The 26,091-nt window shown below is 44.6% G+C and overlaps 1 protein-coding gene across 2 annotated transcripts in view; it reads right to left on the bottom strand.

The window, feature by feature from the left end:
* The window catches only part of LOC138664932 (deoxynucleoside triphosphate triphosphohydrolase SAMHD1-like), a 415,941-nt gene that overhangs the window by 185,084 nt on the left and 204,766 nt on the right, over positions 1 to 26,091 (bottom strand). For both annotated transcript variants that reach the window (XM_069751981.1, XM_069751982.1), the window contains exon 9: positions 12,881 to 12,972. In XM_069751981.1, coding sequence (XP_069608082.1) covers positions 12,881 to 12,972 — 92 coding nt within the window. The remainder of the gene's footprint in view (positions 1 to 12,880; positions 12,973 to 26,091) is intronic.

The raw sequence follows: 26,091 nt of genomic DNA, 5'->3' as shown, positions 1-26,091 counted from the left end.
CGGACATAACCCAAAGAATAAGGGTTTGCCCTAGAGGCAAAACACGTACGCGCAAACACCGCAGGCTCAACCTATCCACATTAAGAGGGCACATATACGTCTGAGACATCCATCTCAGCAGAACATTGTACAAATACCAAAAATACAGAAAAAACCTTAGACCCCAACAAAATACAGTAAACTATGTAAATCATAATATACACATATCAAAAAAATAAAAAAAAGAGCAGAAAGAAAAAATGAGAAAAAACACACACTAGCAGTACAATGAGACAGTCAGACGGCAAAGGAGGAAAAAGATCATATTTATAAAAATCCATTTATTAATACTATAGGATATGAAATAATCCACTATCGACTTAATCCATCCAGCCACCGACTGCCCCAGAGTAGCCTGCAAAATAAAATCAAGACATTAATAAAAATGTACACAAACCCAATGTCAATAAAAACAAACATACACTAATGAAACAGCTGCTACGAGGGGTATAGGACATATTACCCACAAAATTGTAAGTTGAAATCTAAATTTAAACCCTTAGGTTGTAAAGACCCCAACATGTAGATCCATCTCATCTCTTTTGTTTTGAGTATCTGCACCCTATTACCCCCTCTCCTCAACATGGGGACACTATCAATAACCCTGAATCGTAGTTGATTTACAGAGTGCCTCTTCTCTAAAAAATGCTTGGGAACCGGTAGATCCGTCAGGCCTGTCCTTATAGTGCTTTTGTGTTTGCTAATGCAGGTTTTTATCTCCATGGTAGTCTCACCCACGTAAGTCAGGCCATATTGGCATATAATCATATACACCACGTAGCTTGACAGACAGGTGTACCTCTCTTTCAAAAAGATTTTTTTGCCAGTGTGGGGGTGATAAAAAAACTCACCCTTAAGCATGTTGTTGCAACACGCACAGCCCAAACATGGGGAATTACCATGTTTGGCTGTGCTCAACAACCGCTGGGTTGAAGTCCTTTCAGTGCCAATGTCAGACTTCACTTGTCTGTCCTTTAAATTCCGACCCCTCCTAAACGACATCATTGGAAAAGACCTGAAACCTATAACTGACGGGAGCCCCCGTTGCAGAAACGCCCAATGTTTTTTCAAAACCCGGCCAATCTGATTACTGGCAGAGTTATAGGTAGACACAAAGGGGATGCTGTTGTGAATTCTGTTGTCGGGCTCCCTCCTGTGGTCATGAATGGTACTTCGGCTGGTTCTGTCCATGGACTTCCTCTGGTGGGTGTTTCTGAGTTTCCTTCCACAGGTGACGAGGTTAATTCGTTAGCTGGCTGCTCTATTTAACTCCACTTAGATCTTTGCTCCATGCCACCTGTCAATGTTCCAGTATTGGTCTAGTTCACTCCTGGATCGTTCTTGTGACCTGTCTTCCCAGCAGAAGCTAAGTTCCTGCTTGTATTTTCTTTGGTTTGCTATTTTTCTGTCCAGCTTGCTATTTTTATTGTTGTCTTGCTTGCTGGAAGCTCTGGGACGCAGAGGGAGCGCCTCCGCACCGTGAGTCGGTGCGGAGGGTCTTTTTGCGCCCTCTGCGTGGTCTTTTTGTAGGTTTTTGTGCTGACCGCAAAGCAACCTTTCCTATCCTCAGTCTGTTCAGTAAGTCGGGCCTCACTTTGCTAAATCTATTTAATCTCTGTGTTTGTATTTTCATCTTTACTCACAGTCATTATATGTGGGGGGCTGCCTGTTCCTTTGGGGAATTTCTCTGAGGCAAGGTAGGCTTTATTTTTCAATCTTCAGGGCTAGCTAGTTCCTTAGGCTGTGCCGAGTTGTATAGGGAGCGTTAGGAGCAATCCACGGCTATTTCTAGTGTGTTTGATAGGATTAGGGATTGCGGTCAGCAGAGTTCCCACGTCCCAGAGCTCGTCCTTTATTATCAGTAACTATCAGGTCATTCCGTGTGCTCTTAACCACCGGGTCCATTGTTGTCCTGACCACCAGGTCATAACAGTACAGGTGGCCCAAAGTACTAATGCATCTCAATAGAGGGATAAGAGAAGTTCTGAGACCATTTTTTTTTCTTTGCAGTGTGTTCTGTCTCTCTTTTCCCCTTTACTTCTGGGTGGTTCAGGACACAGGTGTAAACATGGACATTCAAGGTCTGTCCTCTTGGATGGATAATCTCACTACAAGGGTACAAAACATTCAAGATTTTGTGGTTCAGAATCCGATGTCAGAGCCTAGGATTCCAATTCCTGATTTGTTTTTTGGTGATAGATCTAAGTTCTTGAATTTCAAAAATAATTGTAAATTGTTTCTTGCCTTGAAACCTCGCTCCTCAGGTGACCCTGTTCAACAAGTAAAGATCATTATTTCTTTGTTACGTGGTGACCCTCAAGACTGGGCATTTTCCCTTGCGCCAGGAGATCCGGCATTGCGTGATGTTGATGCGTTTTTCCTGGCGCTTGGATTGCTTTATGACGAACCTAATTCAGTGGATCAGGCAGAGAAAATCTTGCTGGCTCTGTGTCAGGGTCAGGATGAAGCGGAGATATATTATCAGAAGTTTAGAAAGTGGTCTGTGCTCACTCAGTGGAATGAATGTGCCCTGGCAGCAATCTTCAGAAAGGGTCTCTCTGAAGCCCTTAAGGATGTCATGGTGGGATTTCCCATGCCTGCTGGTCTGAATGAGTCTATGTCTTTGGCCATTCAGATCGATCGACGCTTGCGTGAGCGTAAAGCTGTGCACCATTTGGCGGTACTATCTGAGCATGGGCCTGAGCCTATGCAATGTGATAGGACTTTGACCAGAGCTGAACGGCAAGAACACAGACGTCGGAATGGGCTGTGTTTTTACTGTGGTAATTCCACTCATGTTATCTCCGATTGTCCTAAGCGCACTAAGCGGTTCGCTAGGTCTGCCACCATTGGTACGGTACAGTCTAAATTTCTATTGTCCGTTACTCTGATTTGCTCTTTGTCATCCTATTCTATTATGGCATTTGTGGATTCAGGCGCTGCCCTGAATTTGTTGGACTTGGAGTATGCTAGGCGCTGTGGTTTTTTCTTGGAGCCCTTGCAGTATCCTATTCCATTGAGAGGAATTGATGCTACGCCTTTGGCCAAGAATAAGCCTCAGTACTGGACCCAATTGACCATGTGCATGGCTCCTGCACATCAGGAGGATATCCGCTTTCTGGTGTTGCATAATCTGCATGATGTGGTCGTTTTGGGGTTGCCATGGCTACAGGTTCATAATCTAGTATTGGACTGGAAATCTATGTCTGTGTCCAGCTGGGGTTGCCAGGGGGTACATGGTGATGTTCCATTTTTGTTTATTTCGTCTTCCACTCCTTCTGAGGTTCCAGAGTTTTTGTCGGATTATCGGGATGTATTTGATGAGCCCAAAGCCAGTACCCTACCTCCTCATAGGGATTGCGATTGTGCAATTAATTTGATTCCTGGTAGTAAGTTTCCTAAGGGCCGATTGTTCATTTATCTGTGCCAGAACACGCCGCTATGCGGAGTTATATAAAGGAATCCTTGGAGAAAGGCCATATTCGCCCGTCGTCATCACCGTTAGGAGCAGGGTTCTTTTTTGTGGCCAAGAAGGATGGTTCTTTGAGACCTTGTATTGATTACCGCCTTCTTAATAAAATTACTGTCAAATTTCAGTATCCTTTGCCGTTGCTGTCTGATTTGTTTGCTCGTATTAAAGGGGCTAGTTGGTTCACCAAGATAGATCTTCGAGGGGCGTATAATCTTGTGCGTATTAAACAAGGCGATGAATGGAAAACAGCATTTAATACGCCCGAGGGCCATTTTGAGTACCTGGTTATGCCATTCGGGCTTTCCAATGCTCCATCAGTATTCCAGTCCTTTATGCATGATATCTTCCGAGAGTACCTGGATAAATTCCTGATTTTGTATTTGGATGATATTTTGGTCTTTTCGGATGATTGGGAGTCTCATGTGAAGCAGGTCAGAATGGTGTTCCAGGTCCTTCGTGCGAATTCCTTGTTTGTGAAGGGGTCAAAGTGTCTCTTTGGAGTTCAGAAGGTTTCATTTTTGGGGTTCATTTTTTCCCGTTCTACTATCGAGATGGACCCTGTTAAAGTCCAGGCCATTTACGATTGGACTCAGCCGACATCTGTGAAGAGCCTGCAAAAGTTCCTGGGCTTTGCTAATTTTTATCAGCGCTTCATCGCTAATTTTTCTAGTGTTGCTAAACCGTTGACTGATTTGACCAAGAAGGGTGCTGATGTGGTCAATTGGTCTTCTGCAGCTGTAGAGGCTTTTCAGGAGTTGAAGCGTCGTTTTTCTTCTGCCCCTGTGTTGTGCCAGCCAGATGTTTCGCTCCCGTTTCAGGTTGAGGTTGATGCTTCTGAGATTGGAGCAGGGGCTGTTTTGTCGCAAAGAAGTTCTGATGGCTCGGTGATGAAGCCATGTGCTTTCTTTTCTAGAAAGTTTTCGCCTGCTGAGCGTAATTATAATGTTGGTAATCGAGAGTTGTTGGCCATGAAGTGGGCATTCGAGGAGTGGCGTCATTGGCTTGAAGGAGCCAAGCATCGCGTGGTGGTCTTGACAGATCACAAGAATTTGACTTATCTTGAGTCTGCCAAACGGTTGAATCCGAGATGGTCGTTATTTTTCTCCCGTTTTGATTTTGTGGTTTCGTACCTTCCGGGCTCTAAGAATGTGAAGGCTGATGCCCTGTCTGTCAGTTTTGTGCCTGACTCTCCGGGTGTTCCTGAGCCGGCGGGTATTCTCAAAGAGGGGGTAATTTTGTCTGCCATCTCCCCTGATTTGCGGCGGGTGCTGCAAAAATTTCAGGCTGATAGACCTGACCGTTGCCCAGCGGAGAAACTGTTTGTCCCTGATAGATGGACTAGTAGAGTTATCTCTGAGATTCATTGTTCAGTGTTGGCTGGGCATCCTGGAATCTTTGGTACCAGAGATTTGGTGGCCAGATCCTTTTGGTGGCCGTCTTTGTCACGGGATGTGCGTTCTTTTGTGCAGTCCTGTGGGACTTGTGCTCGGGCTAAGCCCTGCTGTTCTCGTGCCAGTGGGTTGCTTTTGCCCTTGCCGGTCCCGAAGAGGCCCTGGACGCATATTTCTATGGATTTTATTTCGGATCTCCCCGTCTCTCAAAAGATGTCGGTCATTTGGGTGGTTTGTGATCGCTTTTCTAAGATGGTCCATTTGGTACCTTTGTCTAAATTGCCTTCCTCCTCTGATTTGGTGCCATTATTTTTCCAGCATGTGGTTCGTTTACATGGCATCCCGGAGAACATCGTTTCTGACAGAGGTTCCCAGTTTGTTTCGAGGTTTTGGCGATCCTTTTGTGCTAGGATGGGCATTGATTTGTCTTTTTCCTCGGCTTTTCATCCTCAGACAAATGGCCAAACCGAACGAACTAATCAAACTTTGGAAACATATCTGAGATTGGCACTGAAAGGACTTCAACCCAGCGGTTGTTGAGCACAGCCAAACATGGTAATTCCACATGTTTGGACTGTGCGTGTTGCAACAACATGCTTAAGGGTGAGTTTTTTTTACCACCCCCACACTGGCAAAAAAATCTTTTGAAAGAGAGGTACACCTGTCTGTCAAGCTACATGGTGTATATGATTATATGCCCATGTGGCTTGACTTACGTGGGTGAGACTACCATGGAGGTAAAAACCCGCATTAGCAAACACAAAAGCACTATAAGGACAGGCCTGACGGATCTACCGGTTCCCAAGCATTTTTTAGAGAAGAGGCACTCTGTAAATCAACTACGATTAAGGGTTATTGATAGTGTCTCCATGTTGAGGAGAGGGGGTGATAGGGTGCAGATACTCAAAATAAAAGAGATGAGATGGATCTACACGTTGGGGTCATTACAACCTAAGGGTTTAAATTTAGATTTCAACTTACAATTTTGTGCGTAATATGTCCTATACCCCTCGTAGCAGCTGTTTCATTAGTGTATGTTTGTTTTTATTGACATTGGGTTTGTGGACATTTTTATTAATGTCTTGATTTTATTTTGTAGGTTACTCCGGGGCAGTCGGTGGCTGGATGAATTAAGTCGATAGTGGATTATTTCATATCCTATAGTATTAATAAATGGATTTTTATAAATATGATCTTTTTCCTCCTTTGCCTTCCAACTGTCTCATTGTACTGCTAGTGTGTGTTTTTTCTCATTTTTTCTTTCTGCTCTTTTTTTTCTTTTTTAGATATGTGTATATTATGATTTACATAGTTTACTGTATTTTGTTGGGGTCTAAGGTTTTTCTGTATTTTTGGTATTTGTACAATGTTCTGCTGAGATGGATGTCTCAGACGTATATGTGCCCTCTTAATGTGGATAGGTTGAGCCTGCGGTGTTTGCGTGTACGTGTTTTGCCTCTAGGGCAAACCTTTATTCTTTGGGTTATGTCCGAGGCTTGATGCGCCTGCGCTTCGGTGCAGAAGCTCTGCTTATACCTACAATGAGGGGATTTTAGTGACTAAGTGGTGGCGCTTGCACGCTGGGTAGCGGGGGCGGGCCAATATTGCGGTCACGTGGTGGTGGTTCGTCCCGGACATTGCGCACATGCGCTCTCCTGCGGCGCCTCTGTGCTGGGTGGCTGGGGGGTGGCGCATGCGCCTGATGCGATGGGGGCGGACCGCGGCTGCGGTCATGTGGTGGGGGCTCGCCTGGTGCTCCTTGCGCCTGCGCTCCCTTATGATGCTTTGGGTGAACTCTGGTGACCCGGAAATGGAATGCAGATACTGGGATCTTTACTATAATGAAGGGTTCATTGGATTGGGCGAAATCGTGAGGTAATCTATACCGGACATGGTGATAGGATGTTTTCCTTTTTGGCGCTATGAACCAGGATTGGACACTGTGATAACCATGATACAGTCGGTTGGTTGATTATCCCCATGGATAATTGTGTTATGTGGGCGGTACTTGGTGGTGATTGGTGTACTGTGTGGCATCCACACTACTTAGGACAGCCCTTTATGCTGTAATGTATGCTTGACAAAGACCAAGTGGTGGTTGAAACGTTGCTGCTGTACCATGGCTCAATAAAGCGTATTATGAAGATTTCTACACCTGGGTGGAGTGCTGTTCATTATGTATTGATTGATCTGGTAATATCCGGGACGGTTCCCTGGATGTTGAACGGGCGCCCCAGAACAGTGAGTGCTGTCAGCTGTTGCTTTTCTTTGTAAACTAACAGAACTGTGACGTAGATCCACTTAGTGCCAATTTAAATCTCCCTTTTTTTGGGGGGGGAATTGCAAAAAAACTCAGGCCCAGTGTATTGCACTACACAAGGTAAGTGGCAGAACGTGGCTGGAAGATGTACGACAAACTAACAGAACTGTGATGTAGATCCATTTAGTGCCAATTTAAATCTCCCTTTTTTGGGGGGGAGACTGCAACAAAACTCAGGCGTAGTGTATTACACTACACAATGTAAGTGGCAGATCGTAGCTGGAAGATATATCAAAAAATACAAGGGCTGTAGTACAATTTCAATCCCCCTACAATGATCTCAGGACAAGTATGGCAGCAATAAAAAGGACTGCTGCACACAAAAGTGTGGACAAATAAACAAGAAAACTGTGCAGAAAGGAGCAACAGGATTTTTGCTTTTAAAAAAGCAGTTGGTTTGCACAGCAGTGTGCAAACAGCAATGCAGCTATCAGGGAGCCTTATAAGGCAGCCTAATAAGCTACAGCGCTGATGCACAAAAATATAAACTCCACTGTCCCTGCAAAGAAAAGGTGGTGTTGGACAGTGGACATCGCTACAGCACAAGCAGTTTCGGGGTTAATGTTCCCTCCCTAACGATATCCCTTTTTCTGATGAAGCTGCAGCAACCTCTGCCTATGCTAAGATCGGCAGAACTAAGATGGCAGTTGGCGTGCACGCCCCTTTATAGCCCCTGTGACGCTGCAGAAAGCAAGCCAATCACTGTAATGCCCTTCTCTAAAATAGTGGGGATCGAGACCTATGTCATCATGCTGCCCACACTCTGCGTCCTCCTTCATTGGATGAGAAATGGCGCTGAAAACGTCATACGAAACGTGACTTTGGCGCGCTGATCGCCGACCTCATGGCCGATCCCACACTAGGATCGGGTTTCACGAAACCCGACTTTGCCGAAAGTCGGCAATTTTTGAATTTGCCCGATCCGTTTCGCTCAACCCTATTTGGAATTGTTCGGTTCGAGTAACAAGCATCCGAGTGGTAACCTCCTAGTTTATACAAAGATCACAAAAGTAACAGAACAACATGGCTATCACAAAAAGGTTTCTATGAGTGTGGAACAAATATATGTGGCAATTGTCAATACACACTAAAGAAAGAAAAATTATAGAAATTCCTCAAAAAAAGAGAGAAACATTAACAACTTCATAAATTGTGATACTTAGCATATTGAATACTGCAGTAAGTTTAAAAAACATGTTTGAACACATACATAATATCATAAATGGCAATAATACATATTCAGGAGCACCCCAAGCACTTCATAGAGAAACTTTATAAAAGTATAAGTAGTTTGGAATGTTATCGTTTAGAATAGTTTACTGCCCATAAAGGGGAGGTGATTGGCATAAAAAAATTATTAATGTGAGAAATGTATTGGATTCTGTTGCTAAACACTAAATAACCCAGGGGCCGACATACCACCAATGCAGCTGCATCAGGGCCCTGAGGTGCAGGGGGCCCTTGTAGGGCAGCTAATACTGAGGGTAATCTGGCCTGTTTCTCGGAGCCTGAGGCTCCAGTGAGCCCATAGCCAGATTGCCCTTGTGCAGCAGGCAGGGAGTGATCCCTGCAGCTCCGCTGCCATCCCTACTGTAGGCACAAAGGCAGCTGCAGGTATCTGTCTTCTGCTTCCTATCTGGTGCTTTCTTCTTGTCATCAAGCCACGTGCGCCTGTGTCATCAGCAAGCAGCGCTCGACTGTGTCAAAGAGGAAGTTGCCGGTGATGACGATGATGCAGTAAAACGGACAGAGATGTGATTCGTACTGTTTTTTTGTTTTTTTTAAGCAATACCCTGGGGAGAGGACACTGAGGTGATAGGGGAGAACAATGATGAGGGTGATGGAAAGGACACTGAGGTGTGGTGGGGGAGAACAATGGTGGGGTGGGGAGAACAATGATGAGGGTAGTGGAGAGGACACTGAGGTGTGGAGGGGGAGAACAATGATGAGGATGGGCGAGAACAATGATGAGGGTGGTGGAAAGGACACTGAGGTGTGGTGGGGAGAACAATGATGAGGGTGTGGGAGAACAATTATAAGGGTGGGGGTGAACAATGATGAAGGTGGAGAGAACAATGATGGGGCTGGTGGAAAGGACAGGTGTGGTGGGGGAGAACAATGATAGGGTGGTGGAGAGGACACTGAGGTGTGGGGGAGGAGAATGATGGGGTTGAGGGTGTGGGCAATGATGAATATGGGGAGAGGAAAATGATGGATGTGGGGTGGAGTACAACGAGGGGGTGAGGGAATTGGGATGGGGGAGGAGGATGTTAGATATGGATGTAGTATGGTGGAGGAGGGTGCTAAGTTCCTGATAGCGTCCTTCCTCGTGTTTCAATTGATTATGACACTATCAGGGACTTAAAAATTATTGGGGAGTGGGAGAGGAGGGGTAAAGTGCATAAGACACTTTACAGTGAATTAAAAGGTGGGAGACGACATTGTCAGGGACTTGTAATGATTTGGGAGGTGGCAGAGGATGTTAAGCACCTGATAATGACTTCTCCCAAACCCAAATTCACAATGATGCTATCAAGGGCTTATAATGAATGAGGGGACACGCTCAGAATTTTGCAAGAAAAATTTCTGCTGCAAGGAAAAATAGGCAATGTGTGCATGAGACTTCAGGGATCTCATTCATTCTGCTTCTAATGTAAAACTTTGCATATTTTCCGTGTGCACATAGCCTTACAGTTAATTGGGGATAGTCAGACTGAATAATATATATTACTGGGTGGTGAAGATTATAGTTACCGGTAACTAAATGGTGGCCTGATTCTAACGCATCGGGTATTCTAGAATATGTAGTGTATAACACAACCCACGTAGTATATAGCACAGCCCACGTAGTATATAGCACAGCCCACGTAGTATACAACACAGCCCACGTAGTATATAACACAGCCCGCATGGTATATAGCACAGTCACGTAGTATATTGCCCAGCCACGTAGTATCGTAGTATATTGAAAAGCCAAGTAGTATATAGCACAGCTCACATAGTATATAGCAGAGAAGTAGTATATAACATAGCCCACGCAGTATATAACACAGCCCATGCAGTATATAACACAGCCCACGTAGTATATAGCAATGTTGGCACCATATCCCTGTTAAAAAAAAGAATTAAAATAAAAAATAGTTATATACTCACCTTCTGGTGGCCCCCGGATCCAGCCTAGGCATCTAGCAATGCTCCTCGCGACGCTTCTCGCGACGCTCCGGTCCCAAGAATGCATTGCGGCAATAACACGTGATGATGTGGCGGTCTTGCGAGAAAGAAAGCAGTCGGGAAAGGCGCCAGAAGGTGAGAATATAATGATTTTTAATTTTTTATTATTTTTAACATTAGATCTTTTTACTATTGTTGCTGCGTAGGCAGCATCAATAGTAAAAAGTTGGTCACACAGGGTTAATGGCAGCGTTAACGGACTGCGTTACACCGTGTTATGCCACGGTGTAACGCAGTCCGTTTAACGGACTGCTAAAACGCTATGGGGACACTGACTGGAGGGGAGTAGGGAGGGGCGAATTCGCGGCCGAACTGTGCCCGTCGCTGATTGGTCGCAGCCGGCCGCGACCAATCAGCGACGCGGGATTTCCGTGACAGACAGACGGAAGTGACCCTTAGATGATTATATAGATAAATGGGGGACACAGTGCTGCTCATCGCGATATTTTGATTTGTGCATGGCTAATAGTATTTTAATGGTGGGGTACATATCTGTATTTAGGGGGAGACACATGTATGTATACACTGTATGTGACCTTGTTAGTTTTAGGCCTGTGAGGATCATGGTGACAAGACAAATTGTGGTTGGAAGATATCAACATGAAGGTCTGACCAGATGGAGAAGAAACAGCAGAAAACTGCTCTAATTAGACGAGGCATCAGCGATAAGTTCCTATATGTAAATACTATTCTGTATCTGCCCTGTGTGACGTGGAGTGATAATGTTATCTGTAAAATCTCTTAGGCCACATTCTCACATTTGTGATACACAACAATTTGGATTTGATGCTGGCATTTCTATACTCATTGAGCTTTGTCTTTTAACCCAAGCCATTACCCTAGCCTTATCAGAATGAGCTACATTTTCCAAGCCTTTTTGACTTTTGACACTGCTACTACGGGCACCCAATATCTTTATCCTTCACGCACTGTGATCCATTCTCCATTATCCTCATTAATAACCACAACATCTACAAATATGATACATAAACAAGAAAATCTTCAAAAAAGTATATATTTTATTATTGCACAATGATCTCCCAACATTAAAATAAGGGAACAGACCACCAGATGGCAATAGAGTGCAAGGTACCATATAAGGATATGGGCAATAAATACATACATCAAATTGACAATAGATTTAATCAGTAAAGAAATGATCAATACCACTATTTTTTAAAACTCCGCACACAAAAAACAGACACTAATTTGCTACATAAATAAAGGCTAATATGCACTTAATATGTATTTATTGCCCATATCCTTATATGGTACCTTACTCTCTATTGCCATCTGGTGGTCTGTTCCCTTATTTTAAGGTTGTGATCATTGTGTAATAATAAAATATATACTTTTCTGAAGATTTTCTTTTTTATGTATCATATGTGTAGGTGTTGAGTATTCAGATAGATACATGACTATATATATATATATATATATATATATATTTATCTGCTTGGTTTATTAACATTAATAACAACACCACATTGCAAATTGATAAGTCAGTGAATCTACCGCAGTACGGTATCAGCTGACTGATTGGACACGACATTCCATTAAAAATAAAACAATCACGCTGTTTTCAGTTATTTCATTTTATGAACTATATATTTGATATAATTGCATGATGGTTCCAAAATATAATACAGAAATCATACAAATATATGGTAATAACTAATAAGTCAATGAAAATGCTGCTTTTTGAAACTTCTCACTTCCACATTCATTCCCATATCCCACTGTTATTCCTCTTTTATCTACCTTCATAAAACATGCTGAATACTCATATCATACATGTATTTTATCAGATGAAGAGGCACGTTCAACATGTTACACTGTTGGCTTGCATAAGTAAACTTTGCATAAATAAACTTTAAAACCATGTTCCTATGAAGCGGAAATACTGCGTATTTTTTTGCGCGGAAAGTCTGCTGCGTTTAACTGTGCATGCAAAGTGAATGTGATTTCAGAAAATTTATTCCCATCTAAGACACCACAAAATGTTTATTCTTTGGTGCCTTTTTTTCCTTTTTAGGATTCTATGGGAAGCCTGAAAAATAAAATGTAAAAGCGCAGTTGTGGTTTTTTTAGTATGGAATCAAAAATGTTATGTGCTAAAAAATTAATAAAAAAATCTTCTTCAAATATGCACCAACAATACCTTACCTTACCTTACCTAAAAAATACGTAAAATAAAAAGTAGCAGAAAAATCCCCACAGCATTTACACTACGTGTAAACATGGCCTAAGATTACTTTTGGCTACGCTATTGTAATTAATAATGTAACAGTAAAGGGAAGCTATATTATTAAGAAGACCACCATTTTTTTATCTACTAATCTTAATTTTATTTTGTTCTTACATATAAGAATTTAAAATACCGATCAAAAATGAGTAAAGTGGCCATAAAAGATTTGATATACTTACATCATTTCAATGGCGTTTCCAACTTTATGCTGGCATGCCCGTTGATGCAAGCTGTACCGTGTGTGGAAAAATTCACACATATTCCAGACTTCCTAAATATTGATGAAAGGAGAAAATAATAGATTAATTATCCTAATAAATAACTATAACACTTGAGGTCTAAGGGGTATCGTTTCTCCTTGTGGAGAGTGACATACCATCTCTGGCTTGTCAAGGTAAGGAGGCTTATTCGCCGTGCAATGCTCCTCTGGGGAATATAATATGCAAATTGCCACTTCTGAGAAAAAGAGGACTTAAACTCTATAGCGCCACCTGTTGGAAGTAGCGATCCTACAAGTTAACGAGTCGTGCAATATGACTTAGGATAAAAGCCAAATCAGTATCTCAACTATAACACTTGAAGCACTTCAGCAATTTTTACACATACAGTATAATGCTTACCAACCATCAATATTCTCATATAATGTATTTAATCCCTCCTTCGTTACATCTGTAAACTTACTTTCCTGTAGTATAGAAAGTTGAGTCATGTAATTCCTAGTATGACAACCAGTCCAGTACATGAATTAACAGTCTGTGACTTTCTGTGAACTTACTAGAGGATAATATCATCATCTATCAATTCCCATTAGTAATAGACTGGTGTCAATAAGACACCTATATGTTGTGAATTCTGTTGTCGAACTCCCTCCTGTGGTCGTGAATGGTACTTCGGCGAGTTCTGTCCATGGACTCCCTCTGGTGGCTGTGAGTGAAGCTGCTGCTTCTGAAGTTCCTTACACAGGTGACGTGGTTTATCCTTTGGTTGGCTGCTCTATTTAACTCCACTCAGATCGTTACTCCATGCCAGCTGTCAATGTTCCTGCATTGGTTCAGTTCGCTCTTGGATCTTTCTGGTGACCTGTCTTCTCCAGCAGACGCTAAGTTCCTGATAGTTATTATTTGTTCATTGTTTCCTTGTCCAGCTGGTTATCATGATTTTGTCTTGCTAGCTGGAAGCTCTGGGATGCAGAGTGGCATCTCCGCACCGTTAGTCGGTGCGGAGGTCTTTTTGCACACTCTGCGTGGTCTTTTGTAGTTTTTTGTGCTGACCGCAAAGATACCTTTCCTATCCTCTGTTGGTTTAGTAAGTCTCGCCTCCCTTTGCTGAAACCTGTTTCATTTCTGCGTTTGTGACTTTCATCTTTACAGTCAATATATGTGGGGGGCTGCCTTTTCCTTTGGGGAATTTCTCTTAGGCAAGGTAGGCTTTATTTTCTATCTCTAGGGCTAGCTAGCTCTTAGGTTGTGAAGAGGCGTCTAGGGAGAGTCAGGAACGCTCCATGGCTATTTCTAGTTGTTGTGATGGGATTAGGGCCTGCGGTCAGCAGAGCTCCCACATCCCAGAGCTTGTCCTGTGTGAGTTTAACTATCAGGTCGTGCCGGGTGCTCCTAACCACCAGGTCCATAACACATATCCATTACTAATCCTAAAGTTTTTAAAGGGTTAAATAACCACACACACATGCAGAATAAAGTATTTTAATGAAATAAAAGACCACACAGTTTTGCCATCTTTATTCTTCTGCCATTCCAAAGAAGCCTTCGATCTCCTGTAATAAATGAAAAAATAACAAACCAATAATATACACATAACTGTCCAGCGTGCAGTCAATCCGACGCCGTAATCCATATCTGGGGTATATAAAGTTTACAACCGGGAGCAGTGCTAATGCGACCATCCCGGTTGTAAACTACTTGGGAATTAATGAAATTCTGGGAGCAGAGCTTCAGAGACTAGCGGTGACGTCACCGAAGCTGCGCTCCCTGCCGTGCCGGTATGAACTCAGATGAACTCTTGAGCATGGCAAAATGCCAGTTGATATTCCCACGCTGAAGAGTTCAATGCGGGTCAGGCTGTGAGGGAGCGCAGCATCAGTGACATCACCTTTATTCATTGAAGCTGTTCTCGCAGCTGGCATGAACTACTGTAACCACATCCCTGGCATTTTCCCAGGGTCCTGAAGTCACAGCAGTTTAGTGTTTTATTTCATTAAAATACTTTTTTCTGGCTATGTGTTTATTGAACCCATTAACAACTAAAGGATTAGTAATGTATAGGTGTCATATTGACACATCTCCATTACTAAGCCGCCTTAATGTCACCTTACAATACAAAGGTGACTTTATCCCCCTATTATGCCACCAATACAGGGCAATGGGAAGAGAGAGGCTAAGTGCCGGAATTGGCGCATCTTTCAGATGTAAGCCAATATGCAATATATATACACTAGATTGTGGCCTGATTCTAACGCATCAGGTATTCTAGAATATGCATGTCCCTGTAGTATATGGACAATGATGATTTCAGAATTCGCGGCAGATTGTGCCCGTCGCTGATTGGTCGAGGCAACCTTTATGACATCATCGTCGCCATGGTAACCATTATGACATCTACGTCGATACTGTGCCCGTCGCTGAATCAGAGACGCGGGATATCTACGTCCTTTATGACATCATCGTCGCTGTGCCCGTCGCTGATTGGTCGAGGCCTGACGGCCTCGACCAATCAGAGACGCGGGATTTCTACGTCGATGCTGTGCCCGTCGCTGATTGGTCGAGGCCTGGCGGCCTTGACCAATCAGAGACGCGGGATTTCCAGGACAGACAGACAGACGGAAAAACCCTTAGACAATTATATATATAGATATATATATATACTGCTCAAAAAAATAAAGGGAACGCTAAAATCCCACACCCTAGATATCACAGAATGAAATATTCTAGTAGTACATCTTTATTCATTACATAGTGGAATGTGTTGAGAACAATAAAACCTAACAATGATCATAAAACCTAACAATGATCAATGTAAATCACAACTAATATCCCGCGGAGGTCTGGAGTTGAAATGATGCTCAAAATCAAAGTGGAAAATGAGGTTACAGGCTGATCCAACTTCAGTGGAAATGACTCAAGACAATGAAATGATGCTCAGTAGTGTGTATGGCCTCCAAGTGCCTGTATGATCTCCCTACAACGCCTGGGCATTCTCCTGATGAGGTGGCGGATGGTCTCCTGAGGGATCTCCTCCCAGACCTGGACTAAAGCATCTTCCAACTTCTGGACAGTCTGTGGTGCAACGTGACGTTGGTGGATGGTGCGAGACATGATGTCCCAGATGTGTTCAACTGGATTCAGGTCTGGGAAACGTGCAGGCCAGTCTATAGCTTCAATGCCTTCATCTTGCAGGAACTGCTGACACATTCCAGCCCCATAAGGTCTGGCATTGTCCTGCATTAGGAGGAACCCAGTGCCAGCCGCACCAGCATATGGTCTCACAAGGGGTCTGAGGATCTCATCCCGGTACCTAATGGCAGTCAGGCTACCTCTGGTAAGCACATGGAGGGCTGTGCGGCCCTCCAAAGAAATGCCACCCCACACCATTACTGGCCCACTGCCAAACTGGTCATGCTGAAGGATGTTGCAGGTAGCAGATCTCTCCACGGTGTCTCCAGACTCTGTCATGTCTGTCACATGTGCTCAGTGTGAAGCTGCTTTCATCTGTGAAGAGCACAGGGTGCCGATCCTGGTGTTCTGTGGCAAATGCCAAGTGTCCTGCATGGTGTTGGGCTGTGAGCATAACCCCCATCTGTGGACGTCAGGCACTCAGACCATCCTCATGGAGTCGGTTTCTGTTATGACCTGGTGGTCAGGACAATAATGGACCTGGTGGTTAAGAGCACACGGAATGACCTGATAGTTACTGATAACAAGGACGAGCTCTGGGACGTGGGAACTCTGCTGACCGCAATCCCTAAACCTATCAAACACACTAGAAATAGCCGTGGATTGCACCTAACGCTCCCTATGCAACTCGGCACAGCCTAAGAAACTAGCTAGCCCTGAAGATAGAAAAATAAAGCCTACCTTGCCTCAGAGAAATTCCCCAAAGGAAAAGGCAGCCCCCCACATATAATGACTGTGAGTAAAGATGAAAATACAAACACAGAGATGAAATAGATTTAGCAAAGTGAGGCCCGACTTACTGAACAGACCGAGGATAGGAAAGGTTACTTTGCGGTCAGCACAAAAACCTACAAAAAGACCACGCAGAGGGCGCAAAAAGACCCTCCGCATCGACTCACAGTGCGGAGGCGCTCCCTCTGCGTCCCAGAGCTTCCAGCAAGCAAGACTACAAATTAAATAGCAAGCTGGACAGAAAAATAGCAAACCAAAGAAATACAAGCTGGAACTTAGCTTCTGATGGGAAGACAGGTCACAAGAACGATCCAGGAGTGAACTAGACCAATACTGGAACATTGACAGGTGGCATGGAGCAAAGATCTAAGTGGGGTTAAATAGAGCAGCAGCTAACGAATTAACCTCGTCACCTGTGAAACTCCGAAACACCCACCAGAGGAAGTCCATGGACAGAACCAGCCGAAGTACCATTCATGACCACAGGAGGGAGCCCGACAACCGAATTCACAACAGGTTTCTAACCGCTTGTGCAGACACATGCACATTTGTGGCCTGCTGGAGGTCATTTTGCAGGGCTCTGGTAGTGCTCCTCCTGTTCCTCCTTGCACAAAGGCTGAGGCAGCGGTCCTGCTGCTGGGTTGCTGCCCTCCTTTGGCCCCCTCCACATCTCCTGGTGTACTGGCCTGTCTCCTGATAGCACCTCCAGCCTCCGGACACACTGACAGACACAGCAAACCTTCTTGCCACAGCTCGCATTGATGTGCCATCCTGGATGAGCTGCACTACCTGAGCCACTTGTGTGAGTTGTAGAGTCCATCGCATGCTACCATGAGTGTGAAAGTACAACCAACATTCAAAAGTGACCAAAACATCAGTCAGAAAGCATTTGTACTGAGATGTGGTCTGTGGTCCCACCTGCAGAACCACTCCTTTATTGAGTGTGTCTTGATGATTGCCAATATTTCCATCTGTTGTCTATTCCATTTGCATAACAGCATGTGAAATTGATTGTCAAACAGTGTTACTTCCTAAGTGAACAGTTTGATTTCACAAAAGTTTGATTTGCTTGGAGTTATATTCTGTTGTTTAAGTGTTCCCTTTATTTTTTTGAGCAGTGTATGTATATCTACACCTATTCTATGTGTATATATCTATCCTATCTATTCTATTCTATTCTAATCTATTCTATTCTATGCTGTATGTGGCAGATCATTTGCCGGCTTTTAATCTATCTATCTAATATATATATAATGTTTTGATGAATATTTTGTTTGAAAATGATGTGTAAATGACTTAGAGAATTTATCTATGTAAATGCTCATGTTAAAATCGCATTGCAGTCTGATAGCAATTGCACTGCATTGGGATGTAAATCGGATGCTAAGTGTGAAAAATCGGATTGTACTTGCACAAAAATTGCATGACAATTGCACTGCACTCGCCCGACTCTTCTGCATCAAAATTGGACCGATTTTTTTTATTCGCTAGTGTGTCTCCAACCTAAATCAGTTTTTCCACTGCACAAAACACAAGTGAAGGAGAGAAAGGGTGAATTGCACTGCTGATCTGCCATAAGAGACAAGGAGGCAACTTGGAATAATGTGAGGAGGGAAACAAAAGACTTTGGAAACAAGCCTGGGGAAAAGAGGAGGAGATTACAATTTGTCAAGCTCACTGGTGGGGCATGGTGGAGTCAGGTGTGAGCTGCAGGTAGCCACCAGGTACCACTCCTAAGCAGTCCACAATACTGCAGCTGTTGACCTCAAAGGGGCAGGTACGCTAACACAGACCAAATATGGAGTCACAGAACAGGCTGGATTCACAGCCTGTTCAGACTGGTGCAGTTTCAGAGTTCAGAGGCCGCCAGAGCAGCTGCAGGGTTCAGGTACTGCCCGAATGGTTTCAGGACAACAAACAATCTACAAAGGAATACAGGAACAGTTTCTGGAAAACAGACAAACTACTTGGAATTAGGACAGGTGACCTGGCAACATACAGTTGCAACACTAAGTAAGGAACTACAAGGGTTGATCAGGCACCTCCCTATTGGGGAGGGTACCTTTTAAACAAGATACCTCCCAGTTATTGAATGGGGGTATTTTGAAATTGGGTGTGCTGCCCCTTTAAGAGCAAGGGAGCATGCACACTAAGCACGCCACCCAGAAGGCTGTGCAGCATGCACAGAAGACAGAGAGGAGGAAGCAGGGTATCGAGGATTCTCCCCGGGCGGTATGCCGGTGTCTTTGCAGGGGAAAGGGGCAAGAGGAATCCTGTGAGGATGCTGGCACAGCGCTACAGTATCCACCTTTTACGCCCCATCATTGTTCAAGCCCGTAAGACAATTTTGCAGAAGAGGTGAGGCATCAATACACTCCCATGGATTCTTTTTGGTTAGCATGCTTTTCACCATCAAGACGTCTTCAGAAGCGGGTAAGAAACTAGGATTCTTGCATTGCTGAGTCTCTTTCTGTCTGGCAAGAGCATCTACCACCTTGGAAGGATTGAAAACATGCTGAAGTTCTTCCCTTGGAGTGTTGGAAAGAGTCTCCATCCACCTTAACGTTTTTGTCAGACAGCCAATTGGGAACAGAAGCTATCCTCTCTGGGTCCATAAAGATATGGGAAAAGGTGGGGAGGTTCCCAGGAGCAGGTCACTGACACAATCACCAAGACTGTATAGAGATATAGTCTCCGCTTTCCTTCTTTCAGAGACCTCAGCACTCAATGAATTAGCGACTAGCAGACCAGTGGAGAAGATGGCAACACAGGTGGCTGAACTGGACATACAGGAACCAGACACCTCTCAAAACATGGCTGTCACCAACGAAGTACTTCACCAGATCTCCAGTCAAGAATGGGCTTGTGAATACTTAGCCACAGAAGATCTAACATAAATGGATGAAATAGACCAGACCACAAATAGAATGCGATCCTCTCCATGTGCAAAGCTCCTATATGAAACTATTTTCTCATCAATGACTTGAACAATTTTGGCCATGTCCTTTACTTCGATGGATGATACCCTCAGCGGATTCTGGGGGCATCAGATGGGAATCTGATACTGATTCACCATGGCTTGCTGCAAGAAATTTTCTTTCAAATTGGATTCAAGATAAGCTGTTTCAACTAACCGGATTCGTCCATATGATATGGATACATTTATAGTCAGCGATTAAGAAGTTGTACTCCCATGTAACGAGACTTCACCTACTGGCCCTAGGTTTTGGATTTTTTCTCGGCCTCTCAGTACAGCCACAAATTAAGTGATCCATAGTACTGCAGCCATTGCACACTTCCTTGGTACGACACCATTCCAACTGATGGTCTGCCAACCTAACATGATCGACCTGCATAGGTTCATTGTAGACTGCTGTTTCAGGTAGCTGGAGAAGAAGCGGTCTCTGGAACGAAAGTTTACTTTCACGTGTCGCCTCCTTAGTCCACACCTGGAACCCAAGGTCAATCTAGACTGCCAGAGAGATCACTTCGTCAAGAGTGGCAGGGATGTCATGACCAGCCAATTCATCAATGATTCTTCGGGATAATCCATCCCAGAAGGCAGCTACTGGTTCTTTGACATTCCATCCTAGTTCAAAAGATAGGTTGCTGTACCGGACAGCATATTGGCTTACAGACAAATCTCCAAGACACAGTCTGAGTACGGAAGATGCAGTAGAGGATACTTGACCAGGCTCATTGAAGACTTTTCGAAAGGCTATCAGGAAGGCCCGTAGATCCATGTGTGGCACTCCTGGAGTCCCTTTGCCACAGTGGCATTGCCTTCCTCAAGGGGGATGATGCCATGCCTGGAAGCAAGAGGGGTCCCCTTACCAGGTGATGTCCGCATTCAACACCTTTCCTGACTCCAGGCCAGAAGGGGGAGCTCTAAACCCGGTTTCAGGGGTGCTTCCTTATAAATTCTGGCCTGAGGCGGGGTTAGTCAGAGAGTCTGAGAGAGAGTCAGGAGCAGACAGAGAAGGAGGAAGAGGCAAGAAGTGAGGCGAACCTGAGGGATTGGAGCTGCGACTGAGCTCACCCCAGGACTGAGCACTGAAGATTGGACACCGGTGTCCATGGTGGTGTGGGAACTGCAGACCCCACAACAAAATTCGGAGGACAGGGGATTGCAGGTCTCCTGACCCCAGCTGACACCCAAAGGCACAGCAGCATACCAGAGCCCAGAATCACCACGAGGGAGTGACACCAGGAAAAGGCTCAAGCTGCCTGCCATGTGGGAAGTGTTTCACTTAGTGGACAGACTGAGAGAGGGCCTTGAGGAGAACTAAAAGCACCAAGCACTCCGAGACCTCCAACCCCACCTGGCTAGGTGGGCTCCAAATTGCTTCCAGGCTGCCTGAATCTCCATCACCAGCTGTGACTTGTGCCCCGCACTGCACCTACAACCTGGAATTAAAGGTAAAGAAAACTGCAACCCCCTGTGTCCTTTATTTATTCCTGGATCCTCAGCCCTGCATCCCAACATCACAAGTCCCTTACAAAACAGTACCAGTAGCCCAGGGGGGAGCAGAACCATCCCAGCTGCATCAGCATTGGCCTCAGCGGTCCCCTTAAGCAGCATCAGCCATTTATAGCCGAACACCACAGGTGGTGTCATGTACAATCCCTTATGAACTTCCCCTTTCGTATTTTGATTGCGCGCCCAGGGCCACGGACCGGGTCACCGCTGCCGTGACCATGCCTTTAAGAGCCATATGACCCGGTTCCGAGTACCCCACTGCCCTAGCGGGTGTTGCACATGGTCACAGGATACCCTCTCTTTCACAAGGAGTTGAGCAATGGAAGGGTCTCTCCTGCAAGGTGTGATATCAGGAATCCCACTTTAGCCCGATCAGAGGGAAACTGATGTTCCAATAGTTTTTAGTGTAAGGTGCACTGGTTCAGAAATCCATGGCACGTTGTGGATCTGGTAAATAAAGATTTACTCCAGGAGCATAGTTTGCTGGCAAAGCAGACTCAACCACAGCTGCAGCCCCCTGGGCTGGAGCGGGTGAGGCAGCCGTGGTCAGGACATCCAACCAGGTATTCATGGTCCGCATATATGACAAAACATTTTTTGTGCTGATCTCGCTGACACATCAACTCTTTATACAGCTCCGATGCCTTAGGGGTCTTGGGGTCAGCACGTTCCATAGCCTTAGTAAACTCTCACACTCGCTGATGGTGCACGTGGTTCGTGGAACCACTGTTCCCCAGGAAAGGACTTATGTATGAGAGGACGGACCAGATATGGATTCCGAGCCTGTTCAGACTGGTGTAGTTAAAGGGTTCAGAGGTCACCGATGCAGTTTTCGAGTTCAGGGACAACCAGTATAGTTTCAGGGGCCGACGGAGCTGCTGCAGGGTTCAGGTACCACCAGAGTGGTTTCAAGACAAAAGAAAATCTACAAAGGAATACAAAACAGATTCTGAAAAACAGACAAATTACTTGGAAATAGGACGGACGAACTTTCTCATGCACCTCCTTATTGAGGAGGGAGCCTTTTAAAAAAGCTGGGTGGGGGCATTTGTCAATTGTCCGCAACCCCTTTAAGAGCAAAAAAGCGCGGGTGGACTAGCCAAGGCACTGTGCAGAGTGCACAGAAGACAGAAAGGAGGAAGCAGGGAATAAGGATGCTGCTGTGGCCGGGGTAGTGAGTATGTCGATTTCCTTGCCCAGGGGAGGAAGAGGAACCCTGTTTGGACACTGGCATAATGTTACACAATGGCAGAGCTAAACTACTATGAAAAATCAGCAGGCAATTGCATATAACAGGTGAATGATAAAAACAGTCATATTCAGATCCAAGCATGATAAGAGTCCATCAGCTTTCCTACTGAGTCCAGTGCTGTGGCTGTGTGTGCAGCTGCAGGTCCAGTGCTTGGTGAGGGATAGTGAACATTAGTGTATAAATTGGACGAGTGCTATCAGATTTTTTTTATCAGTTATATGTAATAGTTGTCATTGAAGGTTTATTAACCCTTTCACAACATGCACCGTATATATACGGCATTGCGGGAGCTGCATACCTACAAAGCTCAGTATATATACGGCGCCGCTATTTTCGGTCACTGCGCTGCATCATGCAGTGACTGAGTTAAGATGACTGCTGTCTCTGACAACAGGTCATCTCTGCATGTTGCCCTGACAGACTGTACCACCCCCCGCATTGGCGATCGCTGTGATTGACTGCTCAATTCTGACTAGACAATCACAACATTTTGACAATAAAGTTGTAAAAAATACCCCTTAAAATATGACATACTGTGATTGATGCTGTCAGTCACAACTGGTGGGGTGATCGTAACGTCACCTCTCCTACTTAACCCCTTTGGTTCTGAGTGGCTGAATAATAGTTACTAAACAATCAATGCCAAAGGGGTTAATGTAAAATAGCGATCACCAGTCTGCACTCTGCTCTATGAAAATATTGGAAATTTGGCAAACCTTTTGAAAATTTTGCAATTTTTAAAATTTTAATTTTTATACCCTTAAACCAGAGAGTTATATCACACAAAATAGTTTAAAAATAACATTTCCCACATGTCTACTTTCCATCAGCATAATTTTTTAAACAATTTATTTTGTTAGAATGTTAGAAGGGTTATCATTTATCAACAATTTTTCATTTTTGCAAGAAAATTTACAAAACCATTTTTTTAGGGACCACATCACGTTTGAAGTGGCTTTGAGGGGCTTATATGACAGAAAATACCCCAAAGTGACACCATTTTAAAAATTAAACCCCTCAAAGTGCTCTACACCTCATTCAATAAAGGTACCGTTACACTTAGCGACTTACCAACGATCACGACCAGCGATACGACCTGGCCGTGATCGTTGGTAAGTCGCTGTGTGGTCGCTGGGGAGCTGTCACACAGACAGCTCTCTCCAGCGACCAACGATCAGGGGAAAGACTTCGGCATCGTTGAAACTGTCTTCAACTATGCCGAAGTGGTGACGTCACCGCTGTGCTCTGCTTTACGGCCGGCACTGACAGTCAGTGCAGGGAAGCTGACGGCGGGGGACGTGACAGACATCGGAATGTGAGTATGTACTGTTTTTTTTTTTTTTACTTTTACAATGGTAACCAGGGTAAATATCGGGTTACTAAGCGCGGCCCTGCGCTTAGTAACCCGATATTTACCCTGGTTACAAGTGAACACATCGCTGGATCGGCGTCACACATGCCAATCCAGTGATGACAGAGTGTGATCAGCGACCAAATAAAGGTCCTGATCATTCCCCAGCAACCAACGATCTCCCAGCAGGGGCCTGATCGTTGGTCGCTGTCACACATAACGAGATCGTTAGCGGGATCGTTGCTATGTCACAAAAAGCGTGACATTGCAACGATATCATTAACGAAATCGTTATGTGTGAAGGTACCTTAAGTTTAGTAGCCCTTCAGGTATGTCACAGGAATTAAAGCAATGTGGAAGGAAAATATGAAAATTTTACTTTTTCTCACAAAAATGTTGCTTTAGCCCCAGATTTTGTATTTTCACAAGGGTAGCAGGAGAAATTGCGCAACAACTGTATGGTCCATTTTCTCATGAATAGGCTGATACCTCACAAGTGTTAAAAAATACTGTTTGGGAGCATGGCAGAACTCGGAAGGGAAGGAGCACCAGTTGACTTTTGGAACGCAAAATTGGCTGGAATTGACAGCGGACGCCATGTCGTGTTGTATCCATATACTGGTTTTGATTCTGGTGAGTTATTCATGTACTGATGGTGGTTCACTTGCTGTATTCCTGTACTGATTATGGTTTTTGAGCTGTCTTCATGTATTGATGATACTTCTGTTGCTGTAGTCATGTGCTGATGGTGGCTCTGGTGATGCATTCATGTACAGATGGTGATTTTTATACCGTATTAATGTAGATGTAGTAATCCTTAATTTGTTAGACTTGACAACGTCATTATAGTGTTAATGTGTGATCCATTGCATACATGGATAACAGAAAGACTGGAAATAGTCATCTGCATGAGGTTGTTCTGTATTTGTCAGTCTAACAAGTGTTTGACTATAGTCCTCTATACAATTTAGATAGCTGTAGGCCAAAGGATGGTTCAGCTGATCTTTCAGCTGAGAGCTATCTTGCCCAACATCTCTGGCTAGGGCTTATCAATTACAGATCAAAAGGATTTGCAGTCCAAAATTGGACATGCCAGATCATTATCTAACCCAAAAATCATCACATACACATTAGACTGTTAACTACACTCATCAATGCCTGTGAGAGAAACCAACATCAGTCTATTGTGAATGGAGCCCTTAACCAATATCTAAAGGGTATGGGTACTTTTAGCCTGACTTACCACTAAGGGGCATGACCACTTAAGCGTCTGTTAAGGTACCGTCACATTAAGCGATGCTGCAGCGATATAGGCAACGATGCCGATCGCTGCAGCGTCGCTGTTTTGTTGCTGTGTGGTCGCTGGAGAGCTGTCACACAGACAGCTCTCCAGCGACCAACGATGCCGAAGTCCCCTGGTAACCAGGGTAAACATCGGGTTACTAAGCACAGGGCCGCGCTTAGTAACCCGATGTTTACCCTGGTTACCATTGTAAATGTAAAAAAACAAAACAGTACATACTTACATTCCGGTGTCTGTTCCGGTAGCTTCCCTGCACTGTCTCAGCGCCGGCCGGCCGTAAAGCGGAGCGGTGACGTCACCGCTGTGCTTTACGGCCGGCCGGCGCTCACAGTCAGTGCGGGAAACTGACGGCGAGGGGACAGACACCGGAATGTAAGTATGTAGTGTTTGTTTTTTTTTTACATTTACAATGGTAACCAGGGTAAACATCGGGTTACTAAGCGCGGCCCTGCGCTTAGTAACCCGATATTTACCCTGGTTACCAGTGAAGACATCGCTGAATCGGCGTCACACACGCCGATTCAGCGATGTCTGCGGGAGATCCAGTGACGAAATAAAGTTCTGGACTTCTAGCTCCGGCCAGCGATGTCACAGCAGGATCCAGATCGCTGCTGCGTGTCAAACACAACGATATCGCTATCCAGGAATTGGCGTGTGTGACGCCGATTCAGCGATGTCTGCGGGAGATCCAGTTGCGAAATAAAGTTCTGGACTTCTAGCTCCGGCCAGCGATGTCACAGCAGGATCCAGATCGCTGCTGTGTGTCAAACACAACGATATCGCTATCCAGGACGCTGCAACGTCACGGATCGCTAGCGATATCGTTGTTAAGTCGCTCAGTGTGAAGGTACCTTTAGCTTGAAAG

The sequence above is a fragment of the Ranitomeya imitator genome, chromosome 2, assembly GCF_032444005.1.
Source record: "Ranitomeya imitator isolate aRanImi1 chromosome 2, aRanImi1.pri, whole genome shotgun sequence".
Lineage (NCBI taxonomy): Eukaryota > Metazoa > Chordata > Amphibia > Anura > Dendrobatidae > Ranitomeya > Ranitomeya imitator.
This window is presented reverse-complemented; position numbering and strand designations above follow the sequence as displayed.